Source organism: Nylanderia fulva, unplaced genomic scaffold, assembly GCF_048542155.1.
Source record: "Nylanderia fulva isolate GAGA-0341 unplaced genomic scaffold, ASM4854215v1 Scaffold35, whole genome shotgun sequence".
Taxonomy (NCBI): domain Eukaryota; kingdom Metazoa; phylum Arthropoda; class Insecta; order Hymenoptera; family Formicidae; genus Nylanderia; species Nylanderia fulva.
This window is the reverse complement of record NW_028190422.1, coordinates 1,734,396-1,760,183: the sequence shown is the minus strand read 5'-3', so window position 1 is coordinate 1,760,183 and position 25,788 is coordinate 1,734,396. Positions and strand designations below refer to the sequence as shown.

The 25,788-nt window shown below is 35.7% G+C and overlaps 2 protein-coding genes across 3 annotated transcripts; one reads left to right on the top strand and one right to left on the bottom strand.

Moving 5' to 3' along the window:
• Window positions 1-333: 333 nt before the first annotated feature.
• LOC114935018 (uncharacterized) lies at window positions 334-22,714 on the top strand. Of its 2 annotated transcripts, none has more exons than XM_029307763.2 (11): window positions 334-917; window positions 3,293-3,407; window positions 7,720-7,863; window positions 9,567-9,933; window positions 11,142-11,576; window positions 12,651-12,838; window positions 19,292-19,421; window positions 20,745-20,885; window positions 21,098-21,282; window positions 21,385-21,599; window positions 21,756-22,714. In XM_029307763.2, the coding sequence occupies exons 2-11, from the start codon at window positions 3,336-3,338 to the stop codon at window positions 21,877-21,879; spliced, it is 2,001 nt and encodes a 666-aa protein (XP_029163596.1). In that variant the 5' UTR covers window positions 334-917; window positions 3,293-3,335; the 3' UTR covers window positions 21,880-22,714. The 2 variants fall into 2 exon arrangements, with proteins under 2 accessions (XP_029163596.1, XP_029163597.1); XM_029307764.2 differs by lacking the exon at window positions 334-917 and adding an exon at window positions 2,283-2,498.
• On the bottom strand, window positions 21,661-25,052 carry wus (TM2 and DnaJ domain-containing protein wurst). Its single transcript, XM_029307769.2, has 5 exons — window positions 24,483-25,052; window positions 24,063-24,210; window positions 23,314-23,678; window positions 23,131-23,238; window positions 21,661-23,042 (listed from the first exon to the last, which is right to left on the bottom strand). Exons 1-5 carry the CDS (start codon window positions 24,768-24,770, stop codon window positions 22,833-22,835), a joined length of 1,119 nt encoding a protein of 372 aa, XP_029163602.2. The 5' UTR covers window positions 24,771-25,052; the 3' UTR covers window positions 21,661-22,832.
• Window positions 25,053-25,788: the final 736 nt, after the last annotated feature.

Below are 25,788 nucleotides of genomic sequence, written 5' to 3'. Positions count from 1 at the left end.
CAAATTTGTAGAACATCTATCTTAAAAGTAAATGATATTCATAACATAATCGATATAATATTACAAATTATTATAATTGGCGTTTAGAATTTTCAGGTGGCGTATAGTTATGTATTTTAAAAATTACTAAAAGTATTGTCAAATTTATAATACTATATGTTGAAAGTTATATCATACATAAGTGTCTGTTTTTCTCTCTCCCTCTCTCCCCCCTCTCTCTTTGTCTAAAAATAAAATTGTAACAGTATCGAAACGAATAATACTCGAAATTTATTTATAGAGCGTTTTAAAACCGCTGCCAACTCGAAGTGTTCAGTGACATTTACCATTATCTCGTGACGAGACATAAAATTATCTTCGCAATCAGGTTATTGTCATTGTTATGGCTCAACGACACGTGTTTAACACCTCAATCGGGCGATTGTCGGGACTGAAAGCTTCGCGCGAAAGCAACCCTTCGCCCGAATTTATATCCTAGCGGCGCGACAATTTGAATCGCTGTGGTCGATATTTTTTTTTAGTTTGACGCGCGCCGTCGTCGCATCGTTCGTCTTTATTAATCACGCACAATCCACAAAGGAACGGTCAAGCAAAAATAGCATACGCGCTGCTCACCAGCCGATACTTGTCTCTGCACAAGATAGAAGATAGAAGCCGCAGCGCCTGTCTCCAGATCACTTTAGAGGGTAGACCAGATACATACAATGCACGATAACAATTCGCCCACCGTTTACGCGAAACGCGTGTGTTTTACATATTTTCGCAACGCAATCGCTCATCGTAGATCAAGCATGATCTGGGACATCGTCTCGACGTTAATCGGTGGATCAGCAATTGTGTGAACGTCCTCGCGCTCTGCAACAGTTATGTAAATTTGTTTCTCTACAACGAGCTTGTCAAGAATAAATGCAATTTAGGTAAGTTCACAATTTTAAATTATATTTAGAAAATTATATATAAATTAATAATATATTATATTAAGAAAATTATACAGCCTCAATCTCTGTCTCTAAAACAAATTTTGATAAGTATAAAAAAAAATAGTATTAATGAAAATATCGAAGAGAATGTTATTTACAGCAACGAGTTTTCTGTAAGAATACAACGGCAAAAATACCTACTTGATGTTATCAAAGTTATCGATTTTTGCTGGATTTGTTCAGCTGTCACGTCTATAATATACGATAACAGCGAATCATCTAGGCAATGAATACACTCAAGAATCATGATTAAGTTTGTCATACGCGAACGTTCACAATATTTTAGGAAAGCAAGAGAGAAAAAAATTATGTATCTTATATCGTAAATAGATTTTTCATTCGAGCCTGTCGAGACGTCAGACGAAGATACTTTTTAGCAACCTTGACGAGTCGCGCAACCTCGAAGAGGCACTTAAACCGATGTCGAGTACGAGAGAGGATTTACCCGGAGTAATCTTGGGTGCTGTATTTTTAGTTTCGACAGATTTTCTAATTGATCTTGGACCACACCACAGACGCAATCGCAATCACGTGCATTTATCGTTATTTATACGTGTCGCGATGTATATAAATAAAATAAATAATGAGAAAGCGCGACTAGGCAAGACATTTAATTTTGTCTTGTTTTATGCAATTCCGATCAGACGTAAATTCTGTGACATATAAATTCCTGCAGCTAAACTTCTAATTGACATTAATCGCAATAGAATTTCGATTATGAAAAATAAATTAAACAACTAAAATTATTGCAGATATAAACCAGATTTAAAATTCTGTATATTGAAACGTAGAGCAAAAAAATAGAGCTTTATGACATCATTCGGGAGTGAAACAGAGGTATAACCACGATAAGTTCTCGATGGTGTAAACATACGAAAATAATCCTTACGTTTATTCGCAAGAAAAGTGCGCAAACTGACATGATATTTATTTTTCCGCGAAACTAGAATTAAGCTCGTTAAAATAACTTTAATTCTCATTCACTATTAAAGTAGCGCTTTGTCTCATTGCCAAATGACCTGTCTGTTTTTCTCAATTTCAAAATCCGCGTTGTGCGCGTTTTAGCATATAAAAACACGATGATGTGTGAAGCGCCATAACATTGAGACGCAATTAAAATTCCGCTGCGGGCTTTTTCGAGCAATTGGGAATGCGACGCAGCTCCTGAAATTCGAGCGGAAACACATCTTAATTTTCCATCAACGAGGCATTGTAACACCTGGCTGAAATTTGCGCCTGCGTGATGACGAAGCCTCGCTCCAACCCTTGTGAGACTTTCGGTGCGAGGGTGTAATTTAAACTTTGGCCCAGTAGCCAATCAACCCCTTGACGAACGGACGATCCGAAGAAAGTCGATCGTGGTTAGAAACAAATTTGACTCGCGCGATTCGATATTGCTCGCACAAATGATGCGACTCGTGTCACGAATGAGTTCGTCGGCGCCTTGTTTCCGAAGAGAAGACTCTTGCAAGAATTGCATTTCCTAATTCAAGAATAAATGACACCGATTGCGCGAAGGTAATGATTTCCGCGTTTAATTGTTGTGTTGAATTTTTTAATTAAAAAAATTATATATATAGGTATTACTTTTCAGAAAATATTATTTAAAATTTATGATATTAAAATTTATATAATAACATTATTTAAAACTTTAGGATATATTTATTAATGTTATACATATAATTTATTAATATGGAAGTAACTTTTAAATTTTTTATGCACGAAATAATCGCGTAAAGAAATCGCGACAAAATTCTCTCGTTCTCATCTAAAACGTCTAATAAAATTATGCAAGATGGATTTAGAACACGCATGGCATAAAAAAGATCTTACTATACAAATACTTGAAAGAATCATATTTCAGACCGTGACCTAGAGTACATACATGAGATTCGGTCGAGCCAAGAGGTCATGTCAAACTTTCCTGGCAAGTTCACTTCAAGTTTCGGTCAAGATCGCAATTCCAATATTTATTGCTGAATAATGTATATTAATTAAAGCGCAATAGATCTGTTTGCAATTTATTTATTAATATTCGATCATTTGCATTTTTATTTGTATTTTAAGTAACTCAATACTTTTAAGTGAATCATCGAAAAATTGTGATAGGTAATAATTAGTTTAAAATTAATATAAAAATATTTAATTACAAATATCACATATTTATCATAAATAGTAAATAAAGTAAAATAATTATTTGAGACGGAAAAACTTTAATAAAATATAAATTATTATAAAAAAATGATAAAATAATAAAATGTAAATAATTGAAGGGATGAATATTAAAACTTTGATTTAATTGATTTTTTCAGCGTTCCCGGAAGAGAGCAGATCGAAACGTGAACGAGCACGGTCATGGTTTTGAGCGGAACGCTCACAGACTCCAGCTTCTTGGCTATCACACCGTTTAACATCAAATTTAAACCGGTCAGTAACTTGTCTCTTCGATACCTATATTGGTTAAAACTTTAAAGATGTGTGTATCGATTCAGGCATGATTTTTTCGAGCTTACGATCACATTATACGTGTTACTTCGAAACAAACATAATTATTATTCCAGGTGATATCGCGTGGAAATGCATATATTAACACTTATTAGTAACCTCGACGAATTGACACGCGAGGAATCTTAATAAGCCATATCGCGTCTTAGCAGATTATCGAGGCTTTTCTTCGTGTTGCCTCGTGCGGCATGTTGGCACTTGGCCAATCAAATCTGATTGTAATTAATATCTGCCGTCATACTATATACAGTCATCAGATCATATTTAAAATCACTCTTTTTAATATAGTAATAAGTTTATTTCATTTAAAAATAAATTTTAAAAATAAAGCGTGCAACATAATTAATATTACTAATAAGATTAAGAATTAATTAAATTATTTTGAATGTATATTATGTGAGTGTCAAAAATATAAATTACTTTAAATTATCATAAAATTAATTATTCTGAAAGATAAGCAAACAGGCTACAAAAAAAATTCAAATTAATAAATATAATAATGAAAGTCCTTTCGCTTCACGAGAGGCAAATGTACTCGTTCATCTATTAATTAACAAAATTATATTTTTAATTTTATAGCCCGGGATTAGTGTTTCGCAGAAGTCGCGTGTATGAATATTATTTGGGAAGTGGACTTCATATTTTTTTTTTCTGAGTTACTACTGATCCAAGTGAGTGATTTTCATCGAGAAATTTTTTCGCGGCCAAAGAGAAGCCCGTTCGAATTCGTTTCAACGCCAAACTTATCGGGGGTGCCGACCTTGGCACGGAAAGCGTCAAGTCTCTTCGAGACGAAGCGATTAGAAGCTCGCGTGCTCGGTTTTGCACGCCTCACCCTCCTGTCGTTCTTATCAGAGCTCTCCCTCTATCATTTGGTGCACGTTCCTCATTCATTTCTCGATTCTCGTCAAACAGTCTTATCTACTTATAAATGTCCCTCACGGATGACGTTTTATACACATACACAAGTGTAGTATTTTATAATTAATTCTCTCTATTTTTCTTTTGAGATACGTCTAGTTTTTTCATCATTTTTTTATAATTAATATTTATTTATATATTTCACATTTTTATTTTATATTTTACGAATATTATTTTATATTTGATTAAAGATTAAAATAACTATATGTATAATCTAAATTTTATTTTTAAATCAAGACAAGTGTTATATCTCTTGCTTCAAGGCGGAAGTTTTAAGAGATTCTAAATGCAAATATCATGCACGTATATAATAGTGCAATGTTAAAAATAAGATGCATTGCAGTCTACTACGCGAGCCACAGTTGCAAATTTAAATCAACGACTAAAGTGTCACACAAATGCAACTTATTTTGAAAAACAATGACTCAGTTTAATCGGCGATGCATTTAGCTGCTTCTTTCGTAAAACGGAAATGGCGCTGGCTAATGATAGAAAGCTTTGTTCCGCGTTCGAGATTTCAAGTAGACATTACGTATGCCATAACGTAGAGGCTGCCAGAACGATGATTTCTCATGCAGCACGGTCAATTAACGTCAGAAAGCACGCACAGCTGAAAGTCAATCAGACGGAGCTTCCGCCCGACGCTGCTGATCAGTGACGTTCCCGTGATGGAGTTATAGCGACCGAAACGACGCTCGGCGTTTAATAAATCAGCTTCGCATTGCATCACGTGCATCACGGGATATCGATCTCGACGTCGCATTAATCCCGGATATCCCTTACGCAAATTTTATTAATACGCAAGTATACGCTTGCGACGCACCTAACAAAAGGTACCCGATGCACCGCTTTCGTTAAACTTTGAGGAAAAAATGATTAATCCCTCGCATTATTCGGCAAGTGGACAAAGTCGTCGAGGGTGTGGTTTCTCGCGTATCCGATGACAAATTTAATAATCTTGATGAAAGTGTACACAATATATTAACCAAGTTATTACTTTGGAAATCATTCTAGCTGTGTACACAAGAAAAGGAAGGAAGACAACTGTATATATCGAATTGCGATACATATACTTAATTAGTGATGTTTCTCAGTCACGTTTCTCAACTCGACGAGCCGTGTGTGTCTTGTAAACGTCGATGTAGGATGATATAGTTCCGACTGACGTCATATTATTGAAATTTTAGCTGCAAGCCGGCAAGATATGACATTTACGTGCAACCGCAACTAATCTTCCGTCGCGATAATGTATGGCCGCTTTGATTAATCAGCTGCTCTTATCAATTTCGCGCCGACTCGGTGTTCGAGGAACACGGACGGTTTGCATCAACGAAAATGTCGGGAAAACACCATATATAAAATTTGTTGCGCTCAACGGAAAGCTTTCCTCTTTCGCTCGATGATAAACGGCGATCGTTCTTCCGGCCATTGATCATCGCGCAGAGGACCATCCCAGGAGGGCAATAGGGGATGCACATATGCACCTCCGCATTTTACAGCATCCGATATTGTTGCATACGGTCGGCATGCTCCCGTCGACACCAGCGGAAGCTTTCACGAAGCGACGCAATTGTTTGGATATGAAACGGTCTATTCAGGGAAAGAGAGAGAGAGAGAGAGAGCAAACACGGGAGAATCGAGCGACGAAAACTCGATAACTGGGGCGATAACTATGCGCCCATTTACCATACTCGGCTCGTGCTAGTTTCGTCCAACTCGCGTAATGAAGCGAAATCTCGAGGCCTCCTATATATCGGGGTCGCGATAGTTATCGCTAATTTCTCACAAATTCTCTCGTTCGTCCCGATATAAGCTACACGTACCTCCTGAAAGTCACAACAGCTCGATAAAGTCAAAGATTTGATTGCGTGTACTTTTTTTCCATTTAAAATTTCGTTCGTGTAAAGTTCACTTAAGTTGAAGAAGAAAAAGCCTATGATTTTTTTAACAATGAAGCGCAGTCTTCATTTTGAAACCTCGTCTTTGTTCAGGTGTTATCTTGGCTCGAAGAAGAAATAGATCTTCCTAAAATGTCGAAGCAGATCGATGAGCCGGTATATATATGTATATCGCAAAGTTCAAATATCCAAAATATTGGCGAGTAGCCAGAAATTATACGGGATGACAGGATTATATCGTGTTCTGTAACGGCACTGAAATAACTGTACACGCGTTTGAAAGATGAAAGGGCGATTTTATGCGAGTATTACGAGAGCGAGATTGGTTTTACTATTGAAATCGCCTTGCTCGCTTTTTTTTCGCCTAGGATTTGGAGTAATTTCCGCCGGCCGTAAAGTTAACGGCGCCCCGGCACGAAAAAGAGAAAAAGGAACGTTCGCTTGATTAGAAACGCCGAATAAACGGAATAGAAAATTCCTTCTCTTGATCAATAGGCGGGATAGATATTTATTCTAAAATATGCTTGCAAAAAACCTTAATAATTTTATGTGATTATACATTGCTTATGTAACATATAATATGACATTTAAAATATCACCAACTGCGTAATAACGTGTTGTGATAGCGGCGAATAAATAATTAAATAAACGTGAAGATTGAAATATGGTACATATTATTTAAACATGCATTAAGAGAGATAATTAATATAGGTATTAAATAAATAAATAAATTTTTATAATAAAATTAATTTTTAATTAAAATAATAAATGCATGAAAATGACATTATTGATGAGAATAAAAAATAAAGGGATTATTTTTCTCAATTTAATACAATTATAAGAAAAATGCAAATAATCTATATATATTACAATAAATAATCTATATATCAAAGCTTATTCAAGCTTTGTCACATATTCCCCATGATTTCCAACGCATGTGTCGATGAATCGTGGAACAATAAAAGGAGATGTAGGTCGAAGAAGCGATTCCAACACGCTTTGCCGGAAATCGCGACATTTACATGACAGGAGAGACGATTTGCGAGCTCGCAGCGATAAAAGTGTCTCCCAGAGTGAGAGAGAGTGCGTTTTAATTTATATTACAGCCTCCGCAGAGTACCACTATATTTCTCAATGAAGCATAAATTTCGACCAAGAAAATATCTCGACGAACAGTCATCTGCCGATCCTGTTGATTGACAAAGTGCTCCTCGTTAAATTTTATAATTTCGTAATTGTGTGATATCAACTTAAAAAAAAGAGAGAGAGAGGAAAACAATTTGGATTAATACCTATAACAAACCAAGTTCTCTCTCTTTTTCTTCCTCAAGTCAATTACACCAAATAATTTTTTATTCGAAATTGCATGCCATTAAATGATAATTTTCACGCAAATTTTCGATACCTTTTTCCAGCCTCTTACCGAGCCACGATCCTCGACGATGGTAGGCGGTCGTAGAGTAAAACTCGTGGCAGGCAATGAAACCACCACTACGTCGATGGACACCGGCGGCAACAACCACGTTGTCTCCACTGTACAACCGACCACCACTCAACAAGTAAGCTCGCTCTCTCTATCTCCCGTCGTGCATCCTCGTTTTCATTACGTCGACGCGTATCATCGACGGATCGGTCGCGCGACGTCTCGCGGCCTCGAGAGAGCGGTAGTCTATCTCGCGGGACTCCTCCGCAAAGTGTCGCGAAGCGCGGTATCGCGTATTCAGCGGTCGCGAAGTCAGGCACATTGTACGATTATTTCGCAAAAAAAGAAAAAGAGGGAAACCTAAATTGACAGGCTCTCGTGTGGTGCGCGATTCACGTTTAATGAGCGGGACGCCTCTCCCTCGAGATCTAAATCGTTTCCAAAGTAAGTTACTCCAATTTTTCGTGCTCATGGTTAAACATACTCAATGTGTCCGTAGAGAGTGATGATGTCAAGTATCTTTAATATGCCATTAAAGGAAAGCATTTTCCTATCTTTTATATTTCCACGAATGCTTTAACATTATTTGACAATAAATCTTAATTATTAAAATTTACATAAATTGTAATTCTTAGTGCAAAATTGTTTCCTTTATTCTCTCAGGCATCTCTAATTTTTTTGTACATAAAAAATTGAGCGTTTATTTATAAGATTTAATTTTCAAAATATTCGCAGAAGCTATTGAATTCCGAGATTTAATTAAAGATACATTCTATTGGGTTTTCTGTGCAATGTGATTTTTTATCGATTATTTTGCGATTCGCGAATTCCGGAAGTATCGAAGACGCGTAAGTACGCAACAGTTAATACGCACGATGATGCTCGTGAACATAATAGGAAAAACGTGAACGTGGCTCACATTAGTGTGTTAATGATGCATGTGTGTACGTGCGGACACGAGGCACCGACCAACGCGATAGCTTAACTGTATAAATAGCGCGTTTAAAGAGAGCCGGCTAGAATTCTCTCGCGTATATGTCTTGTGAACCCATCAGGAAGGCGCGAGTTGCTTTCTGAGGTGGATCGCGCGACTGGAGCGGATCCGGTAATTGAAGGCTGTGTGTGATCAACGTCACAGAGAAAGATCGAGATCGCGAAAAAGGAACAAACTCGTTTTCAAAGTGTGCTCAATTCGTTAATAATCGCGTCTTCGGTATTTAGTTCGATGAAGAATTTGTGATGTGAGTAAACAAGTGTAGGACAAACTGTGTTGTTGACATAGTTTATGATATGATTGCGTGTCTTATAAATAGAGTACTGATGTTTATTGTTACAGTGGAGAAAAATATCTAAGTGAACCAAATTATATTCGATAATAACAAGTTTATCTCAAGTTTATCATCCGTTAAATTTAAATAAATTTTTCTCCAAGATATTTTGATAATAATTGAGAAAATTAAATTAAGAAAAAGATGGAAAAGATTTCAATATATGGAATAGTGATTAGTGATACGTTATGTAAATTAAGAAACAATATACTATAATTAATAATTAAAACAATTGCTTTTATACTACATTTTAATTTAGCGTAAATATTAAATTTAAAGTCTATTAAATTCTATAAAAGTAATCAGAGAGATCTTCGAAATTTAAAGATATATTAAATGTAAAATAACAACCTGCAATAATGGTAGACAAAAATATAATTTACAGAATACATTGAGTTGATGGTTGATCGAATCGAGCTCTGAGATGAAATGCAAGCCGTGACACAGTTCGTGAATATCCTATCTTTTTGTCTCAAAAATAATTCTCGTCATTTCCTACGTTATTCGACAGAAAGTCCGACGAATCCTCGAGGAGCAGGCCAGGTGGCAAGAGAACGACTCTCATAGACGCGTCAAGTGCACATCGAGCACTGCTTGCTGCGTGGTTAACAACTACAGCATCATCGCCTCTAGGGGTGAACTCGCTCGAAATAACCGCGCCGTGAGTGAAACAACGGCGACCAGCGTCATCGCCAAGAAACGGGCATCGTCTAACATCAACGGGAGAATCCACTGCAAAGAGGAGACCGCTCGGAGCAGCATCCTCGCCGAAGAGGACTCGAGGAGACCGAAAAACGTGTCCAAAGACTCGACGAAATTGAGAGGCATTCAGCGAGGAATAATCAAGTCCGCTTCCGTTCCGAAGGATCTGAAGGAAAGTACGTTGCATCATTTCTAAAGATTCCAACCGAAATCATTCAGTTCTCTGTCAAGTATTTTTTCATTAATCTTTTATTCTTTTTGATTTTAAAATAAGTCTGTTTGACTAACAAGTATTAATAATCTTTTGTGTTCAGTAGTTTAATGACTATAATAACGTTAAATTATACACTATTATGTTTTATGGCAATGTAAATTTTTTTCTTGTTCAGTAATCTTCAATAAATAATTTCTTTGAAGAATTATCGTTAGACTGTTAATAGCTATTTGCATTCTAAATGTGCTAGTTTGCGATGGAATCATTTTTGAACGGAATCGTTAATTTTCTGTATTATTTATATTTTTCTATGACTACTATTAAGTGATATGTGTGATGAAAGAGACTAATTACTTACGAAACAATATAAACTAATGATAATCGCATATTTCTCATAATTTCTGATTAGAATTGCAAATCAAACTAAACAGGATCTTTTCACAAAATAATTTTCACAAAATAACGCAATATACTTTTAAAACTTTAATATTACAAAAGTAAATCGTATAAAATAATTAAAAATTAATAAAATTATTCTGTTACAAAATTAGTCGAATTAAGCATGCGAGAAATGTACAATGATTTGTATCACAGAGAAAATTTTCTCTTAGAATTTACCCTAAAAATCATAGTAATCCTGGGACAATATGGTATTGGAAGAATTTTATAAAGGTTTTTCTGATTAATATTTACCATAATAAAAATATTAATATCTACCACAATAAGATATAAAATATACTCGATTAATTTTACTATGTATGTACATATTAATATTTTTTATTATGGTAAATATTAATCAGAGGAACTCTTATAAAATTCTTCCAACACCATATTATCCCACGATCGCCATGATTTTCGGGGTCAATTCTAAGAGAAAATTCTCTCCATGTTGAAATTTTCCTTCGGGAAATTTTCTTGTTCCATACTCGTCTGTTCAGGTCGGAGCTCGAAAGAAAAGTAAAAGTTTTCTCTTGCATCGGTCCTAACGATACGCCAAATTCTCGCGCGAGATTAGCGCAAAGTACAATCAGGTATATTTTACGACAGTTTACACGTGCGAACATCTGCACGCCGCTATAGATGCGTCTATTTAAACTCGCAATCGGCGTGGACGCATCGAGACGTCTTGCAAAGTGACACCGGCCAAATATAGAACTGTGGCTCGTGCAGGTCTTCCAGCGAGAGAGAGAACATTAGAGCGGCTGCCGGAGGAGGGTATCCTGAAGAAGTCTTCCGCCTTCCTGACGAGCTTGGCGCATTATCCCTCCAGTAAGCAGGCCGAGAGGAACTCGCTGGACGACGAGTCGGCTAATAGGTTTCTCAGGCCGTCGAACGGCTACGAGCTTCCTCGCGGTTCCTCGTCCTCGAGGTACTCCGGTCTGAAGAGCTACTTCTCGATCCTGACGAACGGTGACGGTGCCCAAGTGCGTGTTCTACGGCAATCCCCCAGCGTTCAGACCCTGTCGACGAGCTGGAAGAAAAAGGGCGTTGGGGTGAAGAAATCGGTTTCCTTCAGTTCCGACACCAGCTTCGAGGAGAAACGCGCGCCGTACCGGAAGTCCGCCGTCCACGAGGTTAAGATCTACCGCAAGGGTGTGCTTCAAGGTAAGCTACTACACGATGAATTCATGAATTCATTGCATTTTATTAAATATCAAAATTGGTAATATAGAATGCTTTCATAAAAATTGATTGCTTTTTGATGTAATTTTTAAATGCTAATGTAACTTTTTAATTAAAATTTGTATTTAAATAGTTAAATTCTCTCTGATTTAATATTGTTTTTCTTTTATATACAGGGTGTCATTTAATTGGCGTCCAATATTTATATAGCGATATTCCTCGTGGAAAACTGAATCGAAAAGTCCTGTACCATTTTTTTTCTGTAAGGCATAATAAAATAGTGATTATTTCAGTAATGTATTAACGTTACTGAATAATTACTACTTTATTATGCCTTACAGAAAAAAATGGTACAGGACTTTTCGACTCAGTTTTCCACGAGGAATATTGCTATATAAATATTGGGCTCCAATTAAATGACACTCTGTATATACGCGATGTAGAATCACTGATTATCGCTATTACGTAAACAACAATGACTTGTTGAGATTTTTTATGTACATAAATCTTTCGCGTTGACACGCGTTACGTTTGTTAGTGTCGGGAAATTGATCTTAATGTGTGACATCAGTCGTGATAAAGTACACTAACTGATAAGAATATTTGAATCTCGATAAACACTTCGTTTCACGTTAGAGAGATCTCAAGAGTATTATGTACCGATGCTTTGACGATATGCGATGACAATTTGATGAATTGGAACAAATTGTCGACATAGTAAATTACCATAATACGCGAATTTTGATTTACATATGAAATAAATATGCATCTAATTTAATAATAAAGATAGTCTATTCGTCTAGAATGTTATAGGAGCTTTAAAATGTCGCTTACAATTTATGACCGTGAAATTTGGAGCAACATGCCAACTCAAATCATGCTCCTGATGTATACAGAGCAGGATTATTTATTCAGCGGTAAACTTTTGATACATCTCGGACTGATGTATTAGACATTCGGTGCCGCGCGAATAATCCAATAAAGCTGATCCGCGCGAGATTAAAGTGTCAGCGATGAGACATTATAAAAATATCACGACGAACGTAAATCTTGCAGATCGCGTGCGCGAAGAACCGATTAAGACGAAAGTGCCACCCTCGTGGGAAATACCCTCCGGGGGCCCTACGGCCCTTCTGAGGGCAGCCAGAGAAGCGGACGACACTGGTCTCAAAGAGATCGTCACCCAGGCTCGGAAAGTGGGACTGAAGGGTATGGATGTCAACGTAGTCGACAGTAGCGGCAGGGTGAGTAGACATTTTCGGATTAATTTCATTAGTCTCTAATTGCAATCTCTCATCGCGTCTCGTCATTTTAAAACTGCTTTACAATATTCCCCGTTGCCATATTCTACGTTTACACTTTCGACTACGTAGTGCGGAACAAAATAAGAGGAAAATTCAATGTATCAAAGTTCGCAGATTGTTGGAAAAAATATATAGGAAAGAAGTGTGGTAAAAATTAAAAAATTGATAAAAAAATATATCTACAATTAATGTACATTTGAAATGTCTCGTCATTTTAAAACTGCTTTACAATATTCCCCGTTGCCATATTCTACGTTTACACTTTCGACTACGTAGTGCGGAACAAAATAAGAGGAAAATTCAATGTGTCAAAGTTCGCAGATTGTTGGAAAAAAATATATAGAAAAGAAGTATGGTAAAAATTAAAAAATTGATAAAAAAATATATCTACAATCAATGTACATTTGAGACAGATTGATTGAATGAATTGAGAACTATATTTGCCTTCACATGCGTCCCATCTCGCTGGAAATTCTCTCAAATCTGCACCATTCGAAGGAGACATGGTCGTTTAGATTACGCTAAAACGAATCTGACGGATTGGAAAGCCGGCGGCAATCCGTAATTAACTGCGCGCGATTCGCGATCGATGAAAGTGCAATTAAGGCCGAACGAGTCGTGCGCGACGGCAGAAAACAAATTTTGCCTTCGAATGAATCTATTTTTAAATTGCCTAGTAGTGTGTATGTGTGTGTGTGTGTGTGTGTGTGAGAGAGAATGATTCCAACATCTCTCAATGGGCGTAAATTTCGCTCCTCAAAAAATGCAGACAACATGCAGACAAGTCCTTATGGGTTCTTCGACAATTGATTGCCGACGAATAAGAGTTAATTGTGACGGCAAATATTCAGATGAATATCATGTATCTCTCTAAATTTCCTTTTCATTAATTCAATAAATTAAAGTTCAAAAAATAGAATGTTAAAAAAATATATATTATTATACAAAAAGGATAATATAATTAATAAAATAATTTTTCCTTATTTTACTAAATATAACAAATATTTCTTAGAAAGAAATATTTTTATCGGCTCTCAATATTAAGAATATAAATATGATGTTTTTTTAAATCGGCCAACAGAGCCAAAGCACGAAAAATTAATTATTCGTGCTTTGACTCTGTTGGCCGATTTAAAAAAATATCATATTTATATTCTAAATATTTCTTACTATTAGCAAAATTTAATATTACTTTCAAACAATATTATATTTATACATAATTTAGAATGAGAGTGTTTTTACATAATTTTGGGATTTTCTTTCTTATAATTATTTATTTATTTTTATAATTTTTTATATTTCGTCTTTAAGCTTTGTCTGAGAAAGACCTTAATCCAAAGAGAATTCGGTTCGTTTCGTGCTACTTGGCATTGCGATACACCTCGATCAGATAATCGCCGTAATTAACATAGTATGTTTGGGGAAGTTTTCTAATCACTGACGAAACTCTGTATAATTAGCACGTCTGTTTTCCGGCCGTGCAGATTTAAGCGATGAAAGATCGATCCGACGAAACAAACCCGTTCATAGTCGGTGATTTTCCGCCAGTGCGATTCGGTAAGAATTCCATGCTTGCGGTGCTTTCATTAGTATCTACGTACGATTCCCTTGTGCATGTTGCCTCATGGAAAAGTACCGAATTGCTCGTCGACATTCAACTCTGCGACAAGTCGAGTGTAACATTACACCCTCAGAATTATACGATTACCATATTTCGACAGCAAACATATGATACTGTTCTGAAAACGAAAAACGGTGGAGAATATGTTTAATAAATCTATCTGAAGAATTATCTTTAATTAACAAAAGCTGCTTTAATGTTGCGTGTTTATAATTATATGTGGATTTATTAAATATTTTATTTTAAAAGTTTTGTTTTTGAATGAGCTTTAAAAGCGTTAAATTTTCTTAAAATATAAGCATATTGCCTTCCAATTGTAAAGAATGTAATAAATAATGTAATAATAAATAATGACACATAAAATATCAATTTAAAAAATGACGATCCTGTCACTTGTCAATCTGAAATTTTGATTATTTTGTTGAAATAAAGACCATATGTTACGTAAAGTTTATAATGCGGATTGTATTAAATATTCACATAATTTATATTACTATTTTACTTTAGAGAATGTAAATATTTTGCCACTTATCAATTTAGGTGCAATGTGCGCGATTATTTCTCAAAATGATTTTGATTATTCGATTGAAAAAAAAGATGACGTGGCAATTGCGTGAAACTTACAATTAGGGATGTGCCGGATATCCGGTAAGAATCCGGTATCCGGCCTATCCGGCCCTTTATTAGTATCCGGCCGGATAGCCGGATATCATTAGTATCCGGCCGGATAGCCGGATATCATTAAACTTTGAAAATTGATGCAGAATTCGAGAATCGAGATTCTAAATAATTTCTAATATCAGTGAAAAGTTAGGGTATTCTAAAATATGAGTCTTCCACCATGTTAAGGGATCCTCATCTCTCAGTGGCAGAGGTAGCGTCAGGTATTTTGATAACTCTATAAAGGAAATAGAGACGAAACGAGAAACGGACGGACGCACGCACATACGCATATGCGCGTTTTGAGGATTCATCAAGTCAAACAACTTTTACAAGACAACCCAGTGACAGAAGCAAAAAGAAAGCTGCAGTTTATAATGCAGAGTTATCAAAATACCTGATGCTACCTCTGTCACCGAGAGATGAGGATCCCTTAACATGGTGGAAGACTCATATTTTAGAATACCCTAATCTCAAAACTTTAGTTTTGAAATACTTAAGCGCTCCACCATCCTCCGTGCATTCAGAAAGACTTTTCAGTGCAGGAAAATTGGTTTATTCCGATAATCGAAATAGATTGTCACCAGAAAACGCTGACATGTTATTATTCATCATGAAAAATTTATTAATATTAAATTTTGATTATGATTATGATTGTGATTTGTGAGTAATGTCGAATAAATACTATAAATAGTAAATACATTATACTGGCATTTTAAATTTACTCTAAACACATGATATATGGTATAATAAATATTAAGTCTGGTTCACACGTGTTTAAATAAATATTTTCACTGTTAGAAATTATTACTTATTAGTACCGGATATCCGGTAAATATCCGGTATCCGGCCGGATATTTATAATACCGGATATCCGGCCGGATATCCGGTATCCGGTTTCATATTATTACCGGATATCCGATATCCGGTATCCGGTAATTTTATTATCCGGCACATCCCTACTTACAATGCATATATCCTTAACCACGCATTTAATTCGTAACGCAACATCGTTTTTATTATCGCAATTTGTCACATAATTTCAATTATATTAATAAAATTTAATCGACAAATAATTGAATATTAAAATTGCTATTTGAAAAGAGAACAAAGAGAGATGGCAAGGAAGCAGACAAATGTTTTCTTAACATTTGTATTAATTAATCCGCGAGACATTGATTGATGATTAATAAAATTATAGTCTCATTCTATTCTCGTCAAATCGTAAAATTGAAATTTGGTAGGTAGATTGAATTGTATCTTGTGCTGATTGTTCTCTTGTATAATTTTTCTTATTCTCGACCAATTTCTTAAAGTCTCTAATGTTCGATAAAATTGTAGTTATTATCACAGTCGTCCCTGTATTTGGTGCCAAAAATTATGAGTATGGTTACTTACTTTTAGATTATTTACGACAGAAAAAAATTTATTTGTTAATAAACAAGGCCCGGAAGAGTTCCGTTTAACAATATATTTATATATATGCGCACAAATTTCTGCGTAAACGTCTAAATAGTCGTTTAACAATTTCCCTGCATGCAAAAAATCCAGGCAAAGGAAAGGATCCAAAAAACGAGAGATATATGTATGACAAAAGATATACATTAAATGTGAAAATCAATAAAAATCTCGACAGCAATTGACGTGGCGCAAATATGAGCCGCATTAGAAGTCTGGTCAAATCCAGACTTGCAGCCGTTTAACTTTATAATGAATACCACGCCATTTATATATCAGGCGCAAGGATGGCCCTGATTATGTATCTTTCCAATTTTTTTAGATAAGGCTGTAGTGTGACAAACTTGCATGGTGCTAGTAAGTGTCGTGGCACCGGCAAGGCAATTTCTACCAGGATCGTTTTTAATTAATTTTTTATTAATTATTGCAAAGATTGCAAAACGGAAAATGACTCTCTTGTTCAATTTAACTCGCTCTTGCACAATCGTGGGCATTTTTGGTCGCACAATTAGGAAATAAACGCATGACGTGTAGTTCGAAGAGATATTGCCATAATTATTTTCGTCTGTTAATACGAAAGGAATTTAATGTCTCGCAAAGATGATACGCGTTCATTATTATCAAATGATTTCATATACTGAAAAAAAGATTAAATTAATAAATATTTATTTGAATACTTCTAAATAAATCATTTATTTGAAATAAATAAATATTTTATTTGTTTTGAAAAAGATTTTCTTATATCAAATAAATATTCATATTTCATATCAAGTCGATATTATTAGCTTCAAATAAATAATTCATTAGGCAGTATTAAAATATTGAAATTTTTTTTCAGTGTACGAGAATAAAACCAAGTCGATTTCTAGGAAAACAACAATGTGTTGTAGCGTTTCATTAAATTTTCACAATCCAATATCTTACAATTAGACGCGAAATTCTTTGAAACTAGCACTAGTGCGTTCTTATATTTCGAAAACGCGTAATCTCGATCTCTGGGATGAGTTTCCTGCTTTGTGTGACCGCATTCCATGTGCGGCGATGTCGCGCAGCAATTAAAGTCTGGATCGCACTTCGTCTCTTCTTTCATAGGTAGAATGCGGTCGACCTTCGCATTAAGGTCAGAACGATGGGAGGCATGTGGATTTTGCGGGTAATTTTGACGGATGATCCCGGTATCGCGACTTCTAAGATCGCGCAAATGAAGCGGGAAGAGAATGATAACGAGAGCTACAGCATATGTATGTTGCGTCAAGGAATTGCGATCTCGATCTAGATCGATTGTATGCGTGATGAAACGGTTACCCGTCAACCCTGAGATGACAATAAAGAGATACTCGATTTCCTTAAGCGAACCGATACGAATGTCGACGATGATTTAATGAGACTGCGGATCGATAGATCCGCGCGCGAGGTTGACATACAATTTGCATAAATCAGCTGGAGCAGCAATGGAAACTACTTTATTTTTATATGTTAAATTAGCTTAAAATAATCTATAATTAGTAACCAAATTTAGGACAGCATTCTATCTATAATTTTATGTGTATAATATTCCAAGAATCATACACACACACATACATACATATAGAATACGTATCAGAAAACAAGATGTAAAATTAAAAATAGAATTTGTCCCAAATTTTTCATAGAGAAGTAAGAAAGAGAAGAGTGGGAAAAGAATAAGGGAGATAAAATCAGAACGGTAACAAGAAAATATTTTAAATATATCTCGAATATAAATACAAAAGTATATAAAATCAGTCTTTATTCTTTTAGTATCTAAATTTTAATAGTATTTCTAATAATCATAATGGTTCTTCTATCTTTAGATAATGAATGAAACTACAAAAATAATGATGGTATTAAAAATTGTTCATCAGGAAAATTGCAAAATGTAAACTGTTTAATCCATTCGGACGATCTTGTTTAAATTGAACAAAAGAGAGCTCGTTCTGTGTTTGTCGATTTACATTTACGATCCGCGCAACGTCTTACAAGCAAATGCGTCTTCTTCCGAACCGTTTGTTGGTATAGCTTAAGCTTTAACATCTGTTTGTATATCGGCGCATGCTGACGCAAGCAAAGCAATAATGTTACAACGTTCAATAGCCACTTAATAAATTGATTCTTAGCGGATAGTCCATTGTGCATCCCGATGTGGACGACGGTAGCCGGTAGCAAACAATAGCAGAATGAGAGCATCTTTCTACCAGAGAGAACATGTCGTACATTTCAATAATCAAGGTGTAAAACACGATTTTCACTTCTCCTTTTCAATATATTTACATGCTACATGCCAGTCAAATATAGTAACATGTGAACAGCATTCAAAGATAAATTCGATTGAATACTCGTATACTTAACATGGAAAATATAGTGGTCGTATACTCGATTCTGAACATTACCTGAACTGAACTCTGATTTATCGCAATTTAAGCTCTGATTTATCTATTTAGTCATCGATTTAGATTTAGCGGATAAAATCCGCGAACTGTGTGAAATCTCGCGTGTTTTTTTGTGTCATGGTCAAAGAGACATCGGCGATCGGGCGCGAAGAGGCCGTGAATAACGTTTCGTTCGAAGCGCGAGTTTACGTAATTGAGCGTGCTTTCAGTGTAAACTAAAGCGGGATTATTTGTTTTCGATTGCAGACGGCCATAAGCTACATGGCTGGGAATGGTGCATCGGCAATGCTAGAACTGGCGCTCTCTTTCGAAGGTGTGGATCCAAATCTGCCTGACAATGAGGGCAACACACCGCTCCATTTTGCCGCCCAGGCCGGTGAGTGTGATCGATTATGTTATGAATAATATCGCGTGATGAATCAATGTCTCGTGATACCGCGATATTATGCGCGATGCGCGCAACAACAGCGAAATATCGATAATCCGTTGAGAATTAATTAATTTCGTAATTCCATAACTTTACAGAATCTCATTTCTCCGAATCATGATTTGAAATCGTGATTAATCCTACAATGATATTAGTGAAAATGCGATATTATCGATGTCGCATACACACATACGCACAATATTATACGATATTGATATGATATTTTAAATTTAAATTTCGAAAATTTGAAATATGTTATCTTCCTTTTTCTGACTCGTCTTTTTGAGATTCAGAATATCATTTTCGGCAATTATATTCAATGTTCCAAAAACGTATCTGGCAAGATACGAAGAAATAGAGCTGGCTGCGTTTATTCATAGGAAAAGTTACAAGAATAAGTATTGCATCAATCGATCCGTGAGTATGCATAACTATCAGTAGGCGTCGAAAATGATGTGTTCTAATTTTCATAGGAATTTTTAAAATTCGTTCTTTTCAGAAAAGCCTCTCCCACCTTTTCCTCTGCAGCTGGTTTAGAACATAATTTATCTCGGTGTTTATCTCTGCTTCTTTTCTGCTGCGTGATTATCCCCTCTTAAAAAATGGCGAACGCCAGCCACGTGATTCCAAAACGTCTCATATACATCCGTTGAATAGGCATAGTATAAGAATATAGCATAAGAATATAACAGAACAAAGTTCAAGACACTTATTTATGTTTACGACTCAAGATGGTTTATAGGCTCAAATAAAATTGGAAAATAATGAACAGTTGGAAACTGTTAATTCGCACATTTTTCTTCATTTTCTTTTATTTTATCAATTTTATATTTCTTTTATTAAAGTCGACTTTCCACGAATGAGGAAATAATAATTTAATAAAAAATAAATATATTTTAATTATACAATCTCTTATCTGCCAGATTTTTTCATATCCCAAGATATGGTCCATTGCGTTATATTTTTAAATACAAATGAAAACAATACATAGTGCAATGATACCAGAAACGTCTTGAGGAAATGTTAGAAACCCGATCTAAGCCTAATGCCAAATCTGCCGGCAGAATTTTCGTGTCGGCACAGAAATCCTATTGCGTCGCCAGAAATAGCAAAAACATCGGAGCATTTCGCACTGCGACGCGATAATGCATGCCATTAAACGTTGCGAGCCAAAACATCACGAGTTATGAAATACAATATATTAGCAATCGTGCGCGAAAAAAAGACAGCATCGATGATGTCAGTACATGTTCCTTGTCACGTGTCTGACAGGACAGACCGAATGCCTCAACATTCTTCTGCAGAGATGTCCAGATATCGAGGTGGATGCTAGAAATACCTTGGGTTTTACGCCGCTCATGAAAGCCGCCCTTCAAGGTAGAACCAAATGCGCGAAGATTCTCCTGTTTGCCGGTGAGTTTAGTTCAATTTTCATTAAAAATTATTAATTCATAATTTATAAAATATATAAAATAATTATATAAAATTCAGCATTGGGTAATTATCAATATATATATATATATATATATTGTATAAAATATAATCATTTATATACATCGCTCAAGGAATTTTCTTAAAACTTATTGTGTATATAAAAATTGGAAACTTGTTTTTGTCAATTCTAGGAGCAAATCCTACATTACGCGATCACGGTAGAGGTTTGAGAGCTGAACAGTGGGCAAGATTCTGCGGGAGATACATGTGCGCCGAAGTAATCGAGAGATTCGCGAGGCATCGTCTTTTGGAAAGAACAACATCTTGTCGTTGGGGCAGCGAACCTGAATTGGCTGCGAAAATATTACAAGGAAAAGTGCGTTGGCATTGAATAATCTTCCAACTGCGTCTTCTTTGCGCCGGAATAATCTTATGTAATTTTATGTAAATCTATACAAATCTTATGTAAATTATACAGATGACACCTATACCTACGGCACCTCTACCGCAACCTTCCTCGGGATTGAAATCGAAAATAAGGAAAGTCTTCCGCACTACCTCAAGTCCAGATAGAACTTTCTCTCTCGTGTCACAACTCACCAGTGCGGCTCTCTGCGCGAGTAGTCCAGCTCTGCCGAAACAGTCACCTGTAGTAAAGAGTCTTCTACGACCATTGAGTGTACCTCAATTAAGGTAAGATGTCTGTTAGGAAGTCAAGATTAGTCTTATCATTTGCAAAAATAACATCAAAATATTCTTTGTGCAATTTTAAATCATTTATTAAAAATTAAATAACATTGAGACTAACATTCTGAGATACGTGAAGAAAAAAATTGTGTCATATTTCAGGGTGACGTTGGTGTCGCCGCAAGATTTTTTGGAAAAGACCTCGGATAAGTACGGGACAAATTTTACGGATAAAATCGAGAATTCCATCGCAAAGCCACTGCGCTCGAAGAAGAAGAGCAAGTAGTCTAACGTGAAGCTATCGCGGCCGCGAACCGTGTTTAGTCGCCCGTTTTGCGTTGAACAATCGCGATGGAAAATTATGCAAGTATGCTTGACGTAAGACAACAGAGAGAAGAGAGTGATTTGTGATCATCTTTATCCGAGATCATTTACGTATTATTCGATTCCATTGTTGCCTATAACCGTACGACTAAACGTCGTCCGGAGCCTCTAAGTAGATCTCGTAGGTTTTCCGATTTTACCTCGCCAAGAAAATATTATAGCGATGCATTTCTCAAATGTGGACGTTCGCAAAAATCAAAGAGAGAAGATCCTCGAAACTCGATCGCTTCCGATAAATCACGATTATCGATCGATTTGTTGTTTGAAGTGTTTTCGTGTCTACAGATCGTGCTCTCGAGATTGTTTTTGATGTAAACCATCGTCACGGCCGGATGCGCAAACATTCGAGCCGGTCGAAATTTTATTTTTAGTTTTTAAAGCTTAGAATGAATCGTGTGAGACGTGGCGGAACGAGATTCAAGTGCGTAAACGCGATTACATGGGAGATTCTGTGAAATCACGTTAAATAATCGTGATACAGGAAGATCCATCAAAGACTTTCCTGTCCCCGTCGTCTTATCGCTAAATGGAATTTCAAATTTTCCAAAGGAAAAGTGATCTCGAAGTCGAAACAAACTCGAGTAAATTTTGCCGGTTAAAAATAATTGAAGGGCGATTTTGCGATCGACGTATATCGCAGGTGTTCCTCTAACTTATAATACACGTTTTACCTACAAGATTTTATATCGATGCAGTTATTATCAGATGGTTGTTTAAATAAATATCTTATTAATCGACTGTTTGATTTGACTAATTCTCTTATATTTTAAATCGATATTGCTGGTTTTCCTCGATCATTTATCTCGGTCGGTCTATTTATCCTTTACTGATCTTCAAATTAATGTCGCACACGGTTTATGCCTCGGAACGGCGATTCTGACGTTGTCTACGATTTTTGGCTTGTGAAAGAATCTCATACGCTTGCTGAATCTCCATAAATTTTTCCTGAGCTTTGCGCCTTTCCTCCTCCGATCCTTTAACCTTATCGGGATGATTATTCCTGGAGAGAGTTCTCCATCGTGCCGTGACTTCGCTCTGTGAGGCGGTTTGCGAAAGGCCCAGAACCTGCAAAATAAAGTGTGAGTTTTTGATTTTATATATTTTTTCATATTTTTTAAATCCAGATAAAGCTTCATAAATGACCGTGTTTAACCTTGTAAGCATTTATTTCGCCTCGAGGATCTGTAAGATCAACTAGTTGCGCCCACGTTGCCCAGAAACCTTGGTGTTTCGCCTGGTTCCACGTGGCTTCCAAACTTGCCTAGCGCGCAACCAAAAATAATACATAAAAGAGATCACAGTTTAATGTCTTAAAGATTGAACATCATAAATTTACCTTGAGATCTGTCCATATAGGCGAAGTGAGGAAGTGCTGCACCGCTTCTGACAGTTTGATCTCTTCGCCTTCGCTATCCGTGATAACCGCATTGAAATATAAATAGCTACCGATAATTGCGAAGTACAGCATAATGGCTAAGCTTAAAAGCGCCATCCGCCGGACAAAACCTTTTTTCTTTTTTGGTTTCAGTCGCCATTGTTTGCTGAAGGTATCGAAGCTCAGACTCGAAGCGACTACCATGAGAAAGATCCACATGGTGTCGTCGCCGATGTAGTACAAGGTCGGATAAAATAGATAAGCAGTGGCAAGCGTTATCCATATTGAACCTTGTTCTCTCCCAATATTTCCGACCGTCCATACACCTTTTGAATTAACACTGAATAAAAACTTAGCTAAAATGTTTGTATGTCTAAAAAAATTTTTTAAATTATTTTTCTAATTTTTTGTATTATTAATTTTTTTAATGAAGAGAGAAAAATTGAATTTGCAATATCGATAGAAAGAGCTTTTGCTAAAATTCAAGAAATATTTTGTGTAATAAAATTTCAAAAAAAATTTAGAATTCTATTTTCTATTGTTTTGTTCTACATAGTAACGTCAGATATTTTTAACGAGCACGTTGCATTACTATCGCAACATTAAAATATCGTTCGAAGAAACAATAATTTGCAAGAAACCGCACGATAAGGAAATTCACGACACGTTGTTAATCTTTGATTATTTTAATTTCTAGTACAAATTCTTACCGAGCGCGATCACGGTTGGTATTAAGAGCAACAGATGCCTGAAATTAATGCCGTATATTTCGTCCTGAGGAATCGCGCTATTGAATATCTCGGCCCACAAGTAGGCGACGGCAGTTTCCGCTGAGAATCGCGCTGTGGAAAACGGCGGCTGTAAGCAACAAGTTCAAATTCGTCATCAGTTTACAATGCTTTCAATCGCAAATTGCACACGTATACATTTATGTATGTTCGTCAATTTTGGTCAAACGAAGATCATATTACTTGGCATCATCAATTTTTCGCATATGAACAGCAATGATACACGAGAAATTAATGAACAAAAATTAAATGTATAATACGTCGATGAAAACCACGTAGATATTAAGACCAATAACGTCATTCGCAACGATGATTTTAAACGCTCGTAGAATATTTATTTACCTTTCGATTCGTTCTGACTTTTTGCTTAAAATTCTCGATAAACGCCGGGTCGTCGTTCGCATCAGCCACGTAGGCAGGTATCCTGTAAATATCTCTGATCCAACCAACACCAATGTAGCCACCGAATGTGCTGATGTAAACGAATGCCTGGTCGTCTCTACCGAGGTACACATGGTGCGCTCCAAAGAATCCGCCAAACAACCATAATAAATAAGCCCAGAACTTGGATTTTCTGTCCCTGTTCTCGCTCACCTCGTCGACCAGTTTATTTTCTTTTGCTTTCTCCATATTATTCTCTAAAGCAACAGGTTACTAGCTGCTCATCTTGATTTACTGGTGATCACGTGGACGGATTGCCAACGTCACTTGTTCAGTTCGCAGACTAACGAGAAATCGCGCACGAATAACGTATACGTGTTATTTACACATTTTCACGGATGATATACTTTGCACACGATGATTTTTTGTCGTTCGTTTACTCAGGTATACCTGTTGGTGGTGTATCGTGGAATGACGGTCGGGAGTCCCCTGCACACCTTATGGTTCAACGCTCCGCCAGTTTAGGTGTAACGGTACTAATTCAGGAACGTAACAAGGAAGAGTTTATTTACTTCTTTTTTAATAAACAGATTGAGTAATCAATTCTGATGAACGTTGCCCAAGAGATAATTAGCGCAAATTGAATGAATATATGTGTGTGTATAAACATTTATTAATAATCTATACTATTTATAAATATATTTCCTTTTCTTTCCTGTAATTATATTTGCATTTAAGTAAGTATATATTTTAAACAATAAACAGTTATTTTATATTGTCAAATATTGAATTTGCTTTGTGTGTAATCGCTCGTGGGACCAGGTGTGCATTATATTTCGTAAAATAGACGGTGGAAACAATCTTGCATGCTTGTTTAAAAATAATTTTATTAATGTTATGTGATTCTAATGTAGACTTATTATTTTCTATATATTATTTATATAACAAAACATTGCTATAAACTATTATAGCTATACATTTAATTTAAAATAAATAGTGGCTGATATTTCTAAATTTTCTATTTTTCTTTCAAAAATTTCTGTGTAAAAATGCAATTTTTTTATAAAGAAAAATGCCAGATGTATATTCGGAAAACATAAATTAGATGTAAAATAATTATTTTACTTTAATAATAATTATTTTACTATATTATATTATTTTTCTTAAAATTATATTATTTTTCTTAAAATTTGTAACACTACTGATATGTTACAAGCAAAATAAGGTAGGCATAATAAGTTTTATGAATAAATTCACATTTACTTTG

What these genes read in the sequence shown, in the direction of transcription:
- LOC114935018 (XM_029307763.2), top strand. Translation starts at nt 3,336, where the DNA reads ATGGTTTTGAGCGGAACGCTCACAGACTCCAGCTTCTTGGCTATCACA. An exon ending in TCCGAAGGATCTGAAGGAAA is followed by an intron (nt 9,934 to 11,141) that starts GTACGTTGCATC and finishes TGGCTCGTGCAG; the next exon opens with GTCTTCCAGCGAGAGAGAGA. An exon ending in TAGTCGACAGTAGCGGCAGG is followed by an intron (nt 12,839 to 19,291) that starts GTGAGTAGACAT and finishes TTTCGATTGCAG; the next exon opens with ACGGCCATAAGCTACATGGC.
- wus (XM_029307769.2), bottom strand. Translation starts at nt 24,770, where the DNA reads ATGGAGAAAGCAAAAGAAAATAAACTGGTCGACGAGGTGAGCGAGAAC. An exon ending in AAGTCAGAACGAATCGAAAG is followed by an intron (nt 24,211 to 24,482) that starts GTAAATAAATAT and finishes TGTTGCTTACAG; the next exon opens with CCGCCGTTTTCCACAGCGCG. An exon ending in GCGAAATAAATGCTTACAAG is followed by an intron (nt 23,043 to 23,130) that starts GTTAAACACGGT and finishes TTTATTTTGCAG; the next exon opens with GTTCTGGGCCTTTCGCAAAC.